Source organism: Myxine glutinosa, chromosome 10 (genome assembly GCF_964187855.1).
Source record: "Myxine glutinosa chromosome 10, kmMyxGlut1.1, whole genome shotgun sequence".
NCBI lineage: Eukaryota > Metazoa > Chordata > Myxini > Myxiniformes > Myxinidae > Myxine > Myxine glutinosa.
The window spans coordinates 18,094,535-18,107,892 of record NC_136270.1 but is presented as its reverse complement, the minus strand read 5'-3'; the positions used below and the strand labels follow the sequence as shown (position 1 = coordinate 18,107,892).

At 44.9% G+C, this 13,358-nt stretch overlaps 1 protein-coding gene across 2 annotated transcripts in view; it reads left to right on the top strand.

The window, feature by feature from the left end:
* The window catches only part of KCTD1 (potassium channel tetramerization domain containing 1), a 96,722-nt gene extending 84,761 nt beyond the window's left edge, over positions 1-11,961 (top strand). For both annotated transcript variants that reach the window (XM_078785392.1, XM_078785391.1), the window contains exon 5: positions 10,439-11,961. In XM_078785392.1, the coding sequence (XP_078641518.1) occupies positions 10,439-10,597 (159 nt within the window). In that variant the 3' untranslated portion in view covers positions 10,598-11,961. The remainder of the gene's footprint in view (positions 1-10,438) is intronic.
* The last annotated feature ends 1,397 nt before the right edge of the window (positions 11,962-13,358 follow it).

Sequence of the window (13,358 nt, the reverse complement as noted above, 5' to 3'; positions counted from 1 at the left end):
CCGTCTAACGTCGATGCTTCACCTGGACGCTTACATCCCGCAGCCCGTTCGTTGCTCACACATCCAGCCGTGCCCATGCTCCTCGTACCATTCCTTACACACCCAGGTACCCCCATTCCACTCACAGCCTTGGTCACACACCTGACCACCGAACACTTTGGCACACATTCGTTGGTCGCACACCTCACCAAAACACCTCTTCGCGCCCCCTCCTCGGTCACCTCCTCTGTGACAATCACAGGTGTGCTCTCATTCGCACACCCCACCACGTGCCTCACTACCAACTCCAGCGTGCATTCCCACTCACGCTCTACCATTCCAGGTGTGCATCCTTCCATCCCAGGTGTACATCCTCGCTCACCTGTCACAACTAACTCACTCTCCTTGTCACTCTCAATACTCTCACCTCCACTCTTAACCACGCACTCACCCTTACTCTTGACAGCACACTCTTTCCTCATGCACCTGTCCGTTACACACCTCTCTCGCGCACACTCTTGCGCACACTCTCCCGTCACACCCTCTGCAACACTCACCACAGGCGTGCATTCTTCCTTGCCTTTGACAGCGCACTCTTTCCCCATGCACCTGTCCGTCACACACCTTTCTCGCGCACACCTTTCTCGCGCACACTCTCCCGTCACACCCTCTGTAACACTTACCACACCACGCTTCCATGTGCCCCCTCGCACACGCGCTACGACCGACTCATTCTCGCCAGCACCCTCACTCCTTGGCACACACTTTTTCCTCACACACCCCAGAGTCGGACTTTCTCGCACACCTCCTTTTTCGCACACCAGACCTGTCGCACACTTCACCAACGGCCTCTCACGAACACCCGGGTCCATCTCGACCCCCAAGCTTCTTAAATCCCCTGGCGCATCATACGCACGACCATATTGGTCACCACTTACACCGGGTCCTCTTCCTCTTCGCTTCTCCTCCATCACCTGCGAATCCCTCATCCGGTTAATGAGCACATCATCACGATCCAAACACAGACTTTGGACCAATTATTTTATCTCCTCTTTTATCTCTTTCTTATCCCCTCTCCGTCGCTTCTTAATTTCACTCATCCCTTCTTCCACTTCTTCTAATTTGTGCTTCACCTCTTTTATTCCCCGGTACGTCTCCTCAAGCTCGTCCTCCAAGGCTACCTTGACCGTTTCCATGTGCGTCCTCACCTGCCGGTCCTTCGTCTCCATTACCTCTACCACCTCGTCCAACCTCGTTGTCAGTCCCTCACGTACCATCTGACATTCCCTCTTCGTCGCTATCAAGTCGTCTTTTAGTTCTTTCTGTGTCACTTTTAACCCTCCTAATACCGCAGTGTTCCTTTGAACCTGCTCCGTTAGTCCTTTTTGTCCCTCCGTCAGCTGTTCCACCTCCTGCGTCAGGACCTCTATTCCCCCCTGTAACTTTACAGTCCCCTTTCTCACCTCCTTCTCCATGTGCTCCTCACAGTGCCTCACCTCCTCGCGCACTCCTCCGACCTCCTCACTCACTCCTCTTCTGATCTCTTCTCCCATCACTTGCATCTCCTGCCCAGATGCCACCCTCATCTGCTCCATTTCCTCCCTGTGAGCATCCAGTTTGGCTTCTACCCCCATTCTGACCCCCTCTATCTGCTGCCCCATTTGGTTAACTTCCCTTTCCGCTTGGTCCCTCATGTCCCTCAATTTGCCTTCCATGGTGTTTTCTAACCCCTCTAACCCTTTTTGCATCCCTTCCATTTGATTCTCTTGAGCGGCCATTCTGTTTTCTACCCCCGTTAACCCCTCCTGTATTTCCCCTAATCTATCGTCTAATTTCCCAAATTTCATGTCTAATCCCTTAAAATTATTGTCTAATCCCTTAAAATTATTGTCTAATCCCTCACTGGTACCCCTCGCTTCGTCCCTCATTACCCCTATTTTGCCCTCCAATCGCTCACCCTGAGCATCCATCCGGTTCCCCATTACCCCCATTTGGTCCTCCAATCGCTCACCCTGAGCATCCATCCGGTTCCCCATTACCCCCATTTGGTCCTCCAATCGCTCACCCTGAGCATCCATCCGGTTCCCCAATTGGTTACTCTGCAGTTTGAGGGACGCCTGCATTTGCGCCATAAATTGCTCCATGAGGACCTGCATCTGGGCCATCCCTCCCACTTGTGCAGCGGGTGCGGCCGCCGTAGCTATGTGCGAGGCGCCATTTCGCGCGTCTGCTACCCCCGCTGTTTCGCTCTCCTCACGTGTCTCAATTTGGTCCTGGACCGACCCTGCTTCACTCTCCCCTACCGGACCCCAGCCGTCTTGATCCGCCATAGCGCGACTTTCAAAATTCGAGTTTCGTAACACAAATCCAAATTTTGCTGTTATAATTTCGTCGAGCGCAGTAACCGCGGGACCGCGCTCCGGATCGATTTTGTCGAGCGCAGTACGCGCTCCGAATCGATTTTCCCTCCCAAAATTTGGGCCTAACTAATTTAGTCCCGGGTCCGAATCCCACTCCTGACACCAATTGTTACAGACACGACTTTGATGTTAAGGTGGGCCGAGCGGAATGGCCGTCGTGTCCGCACAAATTACCCGATTGTACTCGAACTTTGACGAAGCCGCGCTACGCTGGCTCAATAAGGAAAAGAAGACACCCGGCTGGATTATAATGACATACGACACCAATGTTTCGATTCTCAATTATATTCGTACGGAAAAGGTTAGATTACAGGGGCTAGAGGTAAAGCACAGAAAAGATGGGCACTTAGACACAGGCTTATCTTAACCCCGGACAGACGACAGGTAAACGGGACAACGGCTGACTCACACGGGGATTGATGGCCAGGAAAAGCAGATAGCGATGGCTCAAGGTGCACTCTTGGCTCAAAGCAGGGTACAGTCCGGTCCAAAGATGCGGGGAGGTCACAGCGCTCGGAGGTAACGTTCTTTCACAGGCGGGTTCGCTTCCTCTCAGCGATCGCAGGCAACGTTCTTTCTCAGCTGGGGGCGCATCTGACTCAGCGCTCGCAGGTACCTCTTTCTCCAGCTGGGGGCGAATCTGACTCAGCGCTCGCCAGTACCTCTTTCTCCAGCTGGGGGCGCATCTCTTCGTCACATCCGGCGCGGGGCCGCGTATATCCGGCGGGGAGTGACACGCCCTCGGCTCGTTAGCTCCGCCTCGTGGAATCGGCACGTCCTTCTGATTGGGTGCGGGGGGTTACCAGGCTCCGCCCTTGAGGAGGAGCTGACAGCCAGCCCCTCCGTGGTAACCCCGTGGAGCGCGTGGTCAATGGCGCTAATCGAGCCGGTGTGAGGACGCATCCTCCCCCGCGCCGCCGCCATCTCCTCTGTTGTTGTTGTAATTGTTGGGGAAGAAGATGGGAGGAGGTATGGGAAAGGTCCTAAACTCACTACTGGTGCCATATAATCACATTCTGGTGCAACGAAGAGTCATAATTAATGGAAACGAGGCCTTAACTGACATAGACTAAGAATAACTAGCAAGATGTCCGAAAGTTGTCTACGTGTGGTGCGGTGGACCTGGGCACGACATTTAATGGGGGAATAAGGGGAAGGTCGGCTCTACTGATTGTTATTTACATGCAATGGGACTAGGGAATGGGGGATTGGGGAAAGTTGGGGAGTATTGGAGAAATAGGGGAATATTTACAAGCGGATATGGAGGCCAAATTCCATATTCGCAACAATATATATATATATATATATATATATATATATATATATATATATATATATATATATATATATATATATATATATATAATCATATACTGTCCCTGGTGTTGGGCTAGCGGCTAGGGTGCCAGCTTAGGATCCTAGGATCCTAGGATCCTGGGTTCTGAATCCCGGTCAATCGCTGAATTAACGCCAGGGGGGTTGACTCAGCCTGTCATCCTTCCGAGGTCGGCTAATTGAGTACCAGTTCACTGGTAATTCCCTGCTTGTCGTAAAAGGCGACAAAAAGGGTTGGCGTGCAGGAAGGGCATCCGGCCGTAAAACATTGCTTCAAAAAGGGGACCGAAAAACAACAACAACCACGGTCCCCGAAAAAGGCCAACCCCCGCTTGCGGGAAAAAATGGCCTCTAAAGGTGGTTTTTATATACTGTATATATATGTGTGTGTGTATATATATATATATATATATATATATATATATATATATATATATATATATATATATATATATATATATATATATATATATATATATATATATATTTATTTATATATATATATATATATATTTACATATATATAAATAATATGTATTTTATTATCTTCTTCTGTACATATAAAAGAAAGTTTTTGTTTGTTTGTTTGATTGTCTGCATGCTCTAATCTCCTGAACGGTGAAAGATAGGAGGAAACCTTGAAACAAAAAATGCTGGGACGGGTTCCGGGAAGGTTATAGACTAGGTGGCGAGGCCGGGCTGGGCTCATTTCGCAATTAAAAGCTGAGCTGAATTATAGTAGTCAATCTTCTACCGCCGCGAGTAAAAGCTGAATTATAGTAGTAAATTCATTCAAAAAGGACCCGGGCAACGCCGGGTGCATTCGGGTAGTATATAATATTATATAAGGGATGGACAGGATGGCCTCGGCCCGAGAGGTACGCACCCTTGCCTCTAATCAGTCGACCCTTGGTTTGAATCCGAACTCAGCTATAAACTGTCATCCCGGTGTTTCACAGACAGGGTGAGTAATCGATGTGTGTGCCATCTCTCGGATGGATGTTAAAAGGGCATCCTGTTTGCCAGCATTCGTTGGTGGATGTTAATGCTCCCATGGTGTCCTTAGCAAAGAGTAGGTGAGCTGTCGCCAGTACCTGGCCAAATTCTTGCCCGAACGAGTAGAGGCCATTGCTGCTGATGCAATACCTAGCGAGTATTGCATCTGCAGCACAGCCATGCCTTCAGGGGATTATGATACCTCGCAGCCTTTATGCTGCATACGAACAGCGAACAATTGTATATGCATGCGAGTGTGTTTGTTTTTTCCCTGTACGTTTTCAAACTCCTGGACTAATTTCCCTAAATTTGCTGCACAGCATTATTTTCACATGCAGGAGGTCAGTGTCACATTAAAAACTTTCAATTAATAATCAAACTGATCTAAAAAGAAGGAAAAAACGGCACTTTCTGAGACCTTGTGTCGTCTTCCGGCCCAAAGTGCATGTGCAGCCCTGTCCGAGCCGAGGCAAGGATGCGCCAACATTGGATGATCATGAGTAGATTTAAATAAAACACGAAAGTATAACGAGCTGATCTTGATGGGATGATTCAACTTGTTACCGATAATGTGTGAAAACACATTAAAAAGTGCAAATGGGTGTGGGAATGGCAATGCCAAAAAGTATGCAAACAAGGTGTGGATGGTAGCTGCAGAGTAGGGCAAGGCCCATCTCGACATATTTTCACGAAATTAAAGTGTGAACAGAAAAACCAACCTTGCTAACCTTGTCATGCCAAAGACCTGTCAAAGTACACCTGTCAAACCTACATAACGCCATGTCAAAGAAAGCAAAGCACCCATCCAGGTGCTCGCATATGCCTGACTGTGTAAACTCATCCAGCTACATTCCCAAGCACTACATGAAGGTATCCACAGGTGTACTTTGAGGATGTCAAAATTCAGATGGACTGTAAAGTGTATCGAGAAAAGTACAACAAATGTATCCTCCAACCTTGTGTCTATGTAGATATCAAAGAATTCCAGTAGATTACCAATTGCTTTAATAGTGCACTGTAACTATCACAAGGTAACTAATTATGGTTAGTGGTCCAGCATCGGCAATGAACACTCGGGATAACAGCTTGCCAAACTTGTAGTCGGCATTAGCAACACAAACATACATGACAATTAGAAGCAATTAGTTGGAGCTAGGTCAATTACTACCTGTGGTGATTGGTCAGGCTTTAAGCACAAGACACATTATGTAAGTTGTAACATCTGGTCAGTTCTCAGCTTTAACAATGATGTACATGCTAAGAGCTTATAAAAGCCTACAGGTGAGTTTCACCTATTGTCATGTTACCATTCCTACCTTGCATGGTTTATACCATAAACAGTCGGTGAGTTTCACCTAATGTCATGTTACCATTCCTACCTTGCATGGTAAATACCATAAACAGTCGGTGCGTTTCACCTAATGTCATGTTACCATTCCTACCTTGCATGGTATATACCATAAACAGTCAATGCGTTTCACCTATTGTCATGTTACCATTCCTACCTTGCATGGTAAATACCATAAACAGTCGGTGCGTTTCACCTATTGTCATGTTACCATTCCTACCTTGCATGGTAAATACCATAAACAGTCGGTGAGTTTCACCTATTGTCATGTTACCATTCCTACCTTGCATGGTAAATACCATAAACAGTCGGTGAGTTTCACCTATTGTCATGTTACCATTCCTACCTTGCATGGTAAATACCATAAACAGTCGGTGCGTTTCACCTATTGTCATGTTACCATTCCTACCTTGCATGGTATATACCATAAACAGTCGGTGCGTTTCACCTATTGTCATGTTACCATTCCTACCTTGCATGGTATATACCATAAACAGTCGGTGCGTTTCATCTATTGTCATGTTACCATTCCTACCTTGCATGGTATATACCATAAACAGTCGGTGCGTTTCACCTATTGTCATGTTACCATTCCTACCTTGCATGGTAAATACCATAAACAGTCGGTGCGTTTCACCTATTGTCATGTTACCATTCCTACCTTGCATGGTATATACCATAAACAGTCGGTGAGTTTCACCTATTGTCATGTTACCATTCCTACCTTGCATGGTATATACCATAAACAGTCGGTGAGTTTCACCTATTGTCATGTTACCATTCCTACCTTGCATGGTATATACCATAAACAGTCGGTGAGTTTCACCTATTGTCATGTTACCATTCCTACCTTGCATGGTATATACCATAAACAGTCGGTGAGTTTCACCTATTGTCATGTTACCATTCCTACCTTGCATGGTATATACCATAAACAGTCGGTGAGTTTCACCTATTGTCATGTTACCATTCCTACCTTGCATGGTATATACCATAAACAGTCGGTGCGTTTCACCTATTGTCATGTTACCATTCCTACCTTGCATGGTATATACCATAAACAGTCGGTGCGTTTCACCTATTGTCATGTTACCATTCCTACCTTGCATGGTATATACCATAAACAGTCGGTGCGTTTCACCTATTGTCATGTTACCATTCCTACCTTGCATGGTAAATACCATAAACAGTCGGTGAGTTTCACCTATTGTCATGTTACCATTCCTACCTTGCATGGTATATACCATAAACAGTCGGTGAGTTTCACCTAATGTCATGTTACCATTCCTACCTTGCATGGTAAATACCATAAACAGTCGATGAGTTTCACCTATTGTCATGTTACCATTCCTACCTTGCATGGTATATACCATAAACAGTCAATGCGTTTCACCTAATGTCATGTTACCATTCCTACCTTGCATGGTATATACCATAAACAGTCGATGCGTTTCACCTATTGTCATGTTACCATTCCTACCTTGCATAGTATATACCATAAACAGTCGATGCGTTTCACCTATTGTCATGTTACCATTCCTACCTTGCATAGTATATACCATAAACAGTCGGTGAGTTTCACCGATTGCCATGTTACTATTCCTACCTTACATGGTATATACCATAAACAGTCAATGCGTTTCACCTATTGTCATGTTACCATTCCTACCTTGCATAGTATATACCATAAACAGTCGGTGAGTTTCACCGATTGCCATGTTACCATTCCTACCTTGCATGGTATATACCATAAACAGTCAATGCGTTTCACCTATTGTCATGTTACCATTCCTACCTTGCATAGTATATACCATAAACAGTCGGTGAGTTTCACCGATTGCCATGTTACCATTCCTACCTTGCATGGTATATACCATAAACAGTCAATGCGTTTCACCTATTGTCATGTTACCATTCCTACCTTGCATAGTATATACCATAAACAGTCGGTGAGTTATCTCCTGGACCCTGAGCAAATTTCAAATTCCTGCTCAAATTACCTTCAGACAGACCTGGCCAACCAATTCGTGAAAGACTTGGGCCAAAAATGTCCTCCCACCGAGCCCACAAGGTGTGGGAATAATTGGTGGCAGGAATTTGCGATTTGTTCATGGTGCTGGCGATAGCTCGCCTACTCTTCGCAAAATACATCGTGGGATCTTTAACGTCCATCCGAGGGACGGCACACACATTGAGGCCTCGTCTTGCATATGGAACACCAGGATGACATAGCTGGGTCGGGATTCAAACACAGGCGAGACAGCTCAAAGGTGTGTGCGTATACCTCTGCCAACCGTTACACTTGTGAATAGATCAGTAAAAAAAATACTCTATCAGTGTTCCATACTCTATAGCCTCTAGTTTCCTGAAACAACATCTGCACGATTCTGAGAACAGGGACAAATTGGGAATTTAATTTAAATTGTCCATTTTGTTTAAAACATGATGCTGTAACCATGTGTGGCTGAGATGGTGTTTCCAAATCTCCATTTACCCTCCCTCTGGAGTCCAGAGTCGAGGCCCTCTGTTAAAATCCCCGAGCACGCGCCGTTATGGTCCCAGGTTCCCCCGACTCGGGGTAACGATTTCATTCTAAATGCCTCGCGGCCTCGTTAGCTAGGCCGCAAACGCCCTCTCGTCGTCCGATCGCTCTTTCAGGCTCATTCCGACTAATCACTCTGATTGAATTTCCTGCCCGCCGCCTTTTCACCGTCGTCCGCCTTGCCACTCGGCCATCCATCCTTTCCCTCCTTACTGCACACATTCCCTCCTTACATTCAAGCAACTTGTAGAAACTTTAAAAATTAACAATTCTGTGTTTTCTCTTGTTATTGCGTCGTGTGGTCGAGCAAAGCTCTAATCCATTCAAAATGAGCTATTGAAGGAAGAGATTCCTTGAACAAAGGATCACGGAAATGAACCACCTCATTCGTAAGGTCAACACCATAATGTCTTATGTCTTTAAGGGCCCCCTTCAAAATGGAGTTTTGGTTTAATCACAGAAACAATTGAGTCTCGCTTTTTTTCTCTTTTTTTTCTTATTTACTTTTATTTATTTTATTATATATATATATATATATATATATATATATATATATATATATATATATATATATATATATATATATATATGTATGTATGTATGTATGTATACAAGATCGAGGCTCGTGAAAGAGCTAACATTAATCACAAAAAAAAAACGGACACATCTTACTATAATTCACCAAATGTCTGTCCGTCTGTTCCCGGGTACCGCAAAAACGGCTGAACCGTTCGCAACGAAACTTTGGGTGGGTAATCCTGGGACCCCCTGGAATAAAATAGGATATATTGTTTTTCCAATTTTCCAGTTTTTCCAAACACAATGGAATAATATTTACCGATATGAACAGTGATGTGGCTTTTATTGAAATTCTACAAATACTGTTTCGATTTTGATGAGAATTATGAACCTGCCGCGAATGCGGAAGTGGACAGATTATGGCAATGCGCGGGTTTGATAACATCCCAACACAACCGTCATTTAAAACAGTATTTTGTTAAAGTATCAATTGATGATTGGAATTGAGTGAATACAATTACGATTTTGAATTCGTAATTGTGTTCACCCAACCGTACGGAACTTCAGATCAGGATTTAAATATTTGTTTATGTCAAGAATGTTGTTAAAAGTTTATTTTTTATATTAATGCTATTTAATTTGTGATTTGAGTTATGCTGTTTGGAATGAAAAAAGAGATATCGAGTTCAAGTGAATGACGAAATGCCATGATGGTTTCTACTTTCTAAACGTGAAATTCGCGGATCACCATATGCAGATTCGCCATTGACTGGGTATGGAACAAACGTACCAGTTTGTTTGTGAACGGGTACGTTTTTCATGGAAGTCCTTCACGAACTTGCTGTCCATGTCTGACGTGCGACTGAAGGTTCTACAGGAATGTGGAATTTATTGGTTTCATGCTTTAGCATTCGCCGTTTCTGCATTGTCTGTTTGCTTCTGGCCTCCCACCCGTGCATAGCACGGGTACCTCACTAGTAAAACATAATAAGGGGAGCGGTAGACAAGATGGGGAGAGAGGGGGAGGCACACCAGCACAACATTTGAGAGCAGGGACATCGGGAGATCTGTGGGAGGGAGAGGGCTTGGGGGGAGGTGGGAGAGGTATAAAACACATGGACACTGCAAGGACTTTTAGCCTCAAATGGACAAGGACACTGCAATGGACACTAGATAAGGACAATGGACACTGCAAGGACAAGCCTTAAATTGGTCATCAAAGATCGTTAGGCTGCCTGTAACTCTTGGCAGGGTATTTCAGTCGTTGCCAGACATTGACCTGTTTATTTTCATGTGCAGGTGCTCGAACGACTTCTGCAAAGAGGTTTCGCTATCGTGGGCTCGTGTGGAGGAGGTCTGGAATCTTCGCAGTTCAGCGAGTATTTGCTCCGCCGACAAGTGAGGCGCGGACACCCGTACCCCGCCGTCATCCGCGTCAAAGAAGAACCGCTCGATTGAGGTCTTGCGTCTCACCGTAGCTCGGCCCTCTATCTGTCCATCTTTCTCTGCTCTCTCTTTCTCCTCTCACACTAAAAGTCGTCAGCGTGATGGACGATGGTGTTCGACTCGGACAGCGAGGTTATAAAAGAGGGGGCACAAGTCATGGCGTCCATCATGTACAAGTGTGTATTTATATAAATATTGCTGTATTTCCTGGCTGCTGGCTCTGCTCCCGAAACCTTGCAGTTGGCTCCGAATGCCAGTCATTCCATTTCATCTGTGATCATTTCAAACTGAAGGTCAATGGGTTTCAGAACCCGAATATGAAGAAGCTGGACATTCCGGTGGCATGGGTTTTATCACAATTTTTATTCCATGGGAGATCGCAAGTAAATGTTATCCATCGATTTGGATGATGGGAAAATATTCAAGTTTATAATCCATGGGAGATTCCCTTGAAACGGTTGGTCGTGTTACGTTTCCACATTCGAGTTCCTGCCATGCGCTCAGCTCGGTTTGGGTTGATCAGATGGAGGCCTTGCACATATTACCTACATTGAGAGGGAAGGGGTAAGGATAAATGGGGGGGGGGGGGGGGGGGGGGGCGAATAAAAAGTGAGAAAATTCATGGAAGAGTGGAGAATAGGAGTGTTGGGAAGATTGGAAAATAAATAGCATTATGGGGAGGAGGAATCGGGTGGGTGAAAGGGAAATGAAATGAGGGCAGTTTTTCCATTTTGCATTTGTAATATGTAGATGGCTCCTCATGAAACATAGAGCGAGTGGCTTTGAAGGTCTCCGAGGTCTCGCACGATTTGTACTTGGGCCTTTATAATATAGTTGTCAAGACTGTCTCTCAGATTGAACGGATCATGCATTTGAGGATGTCACAGTCGACATTACATCATATATATATTACGCTGTATATATATATATACATATGATTGCATCATGACCTTTAAGCGAGTATCAACGTGGTGAAACGTGCGTACACTAATTGGTCCACAGGAAATATACTGTTGTAGGACAACATACACGTGGAAACAGAGTCATACCTAGTACCACAGGCCTCGGTTCCCTGTCTGTTTCACCTCCACAAAGCTTAATCCGCTGTCTTGTGTCGATCTTGAAGAACCTGTCATGCATTAAACAGTTGGATTCTATCTGTGTAAACAGATACAATGGCATGTGGAGTTTAGATGATATTTTCAGCTGTACTTGTGCATCGATGCGTTCTACCTGGATCAGGGTATTCATCACTGCAGTGCCCTTGCTGTGTGTCATTACCACCTCCTCACTATTGGAATACAACTCCTGCTCCCTCGGGGCAAGAACCCACACTGCTTTTTTTATTAAACGAAAAAATACAAAGTTGTACACAAGTCGTTCAGATTTTATTATTATTATTATTTGGAAACTATCATTTGCTATTGACTCATTTTGGTTCTGGTGGAGGTTGAGGCCATCACTATGTCCATGCATACAGGAATGACCTGCGTACGTAATATATGTATATAAGGAAGTTTTTTTTCTTTCTATCTAGCCACCTTCCATTGGTGTTTGGTCTCACCTAATGTTATGAAGACAACAAATAGGATAGCTTGGAAGAATGAACACACTCCTCAGAGCTGTCTAGCCTGGATTTGAATCCCGACCCAGCGATAAACTGCCAACCTGGTGTTTCGCAGGCAGGGCATTGCATCAACGTTTGTGTCGTCTCTCGGATGGATGTGAAGCCAATGGATCCATACGACGGTCTTTGTTGTTGGTGGAGATTAAAATTCCAAAGGTGTCTTTCCTAAAGAGGAGGCGAGTTATCACTGGCACCCTGGACAAATTATTAATTCCTGCACTGGATGACTCTTGGGAAGGCAATGGCAAACCATCCAACATAATCAAACGAACCAGTATCACCAAACCAACTTGCTTAACCAAATCACCCACCATAACCAAACCACACACCACAACAAAACCACCCCCTATAACCAAACCACACACCACAACAAAATCACCCCCTATAACCAAACTAATTAGTGTAACCAAATCATCAACCATAACCAAACCATGCCCTATAACCAAACCACCCACCATAACCAAACCATGCCCTATAACCAAATCACCAACCATAACCAAACCAAGCAGCTGAACCAAACCACCCACCATAACCAAATTAACCAGTATAACCAAACTAACGAGCTTAACCAAATCACCCACCATAACCAAACCACACACCACACACCACAACAAAACCACCCCCTATAACCAAACCACACACCACAACAAAATCACCCCCTATAACCAAACTAATTAGTGTAACCAAATCATCAACCATAACCAAACCATGCCCTATAACCAAACCACCATACCAAACCATGCCCTATAACCAAACCACCCACCATAACCAAACCATGCCCTATAACCAAACCACCCACCATAACCAAACCATGTCCTATAACCAAATCACCAACCATAACCAAACCAAGCAGCTGAACCAAACCACCCACCATAACCAAATTAACCAGTATAACCAAACCAACTAGCTGAACCAAACCACCCACCATAACCAAATCACCCAGAATAACCAAACTTCCCACCATAACCAAACTAATCAGTATAACCAAACCAACGAGCTTAACCAAACCACCCACAATAACCAAATCACCCAGAATAACCAAACTTCCCACCATAACCAAACTAATCAGTATAACCAAACCAACTAGCTGAACCAAATCACCCACCATAACCACATCACACACCATAACCAAATCACCCACCATAA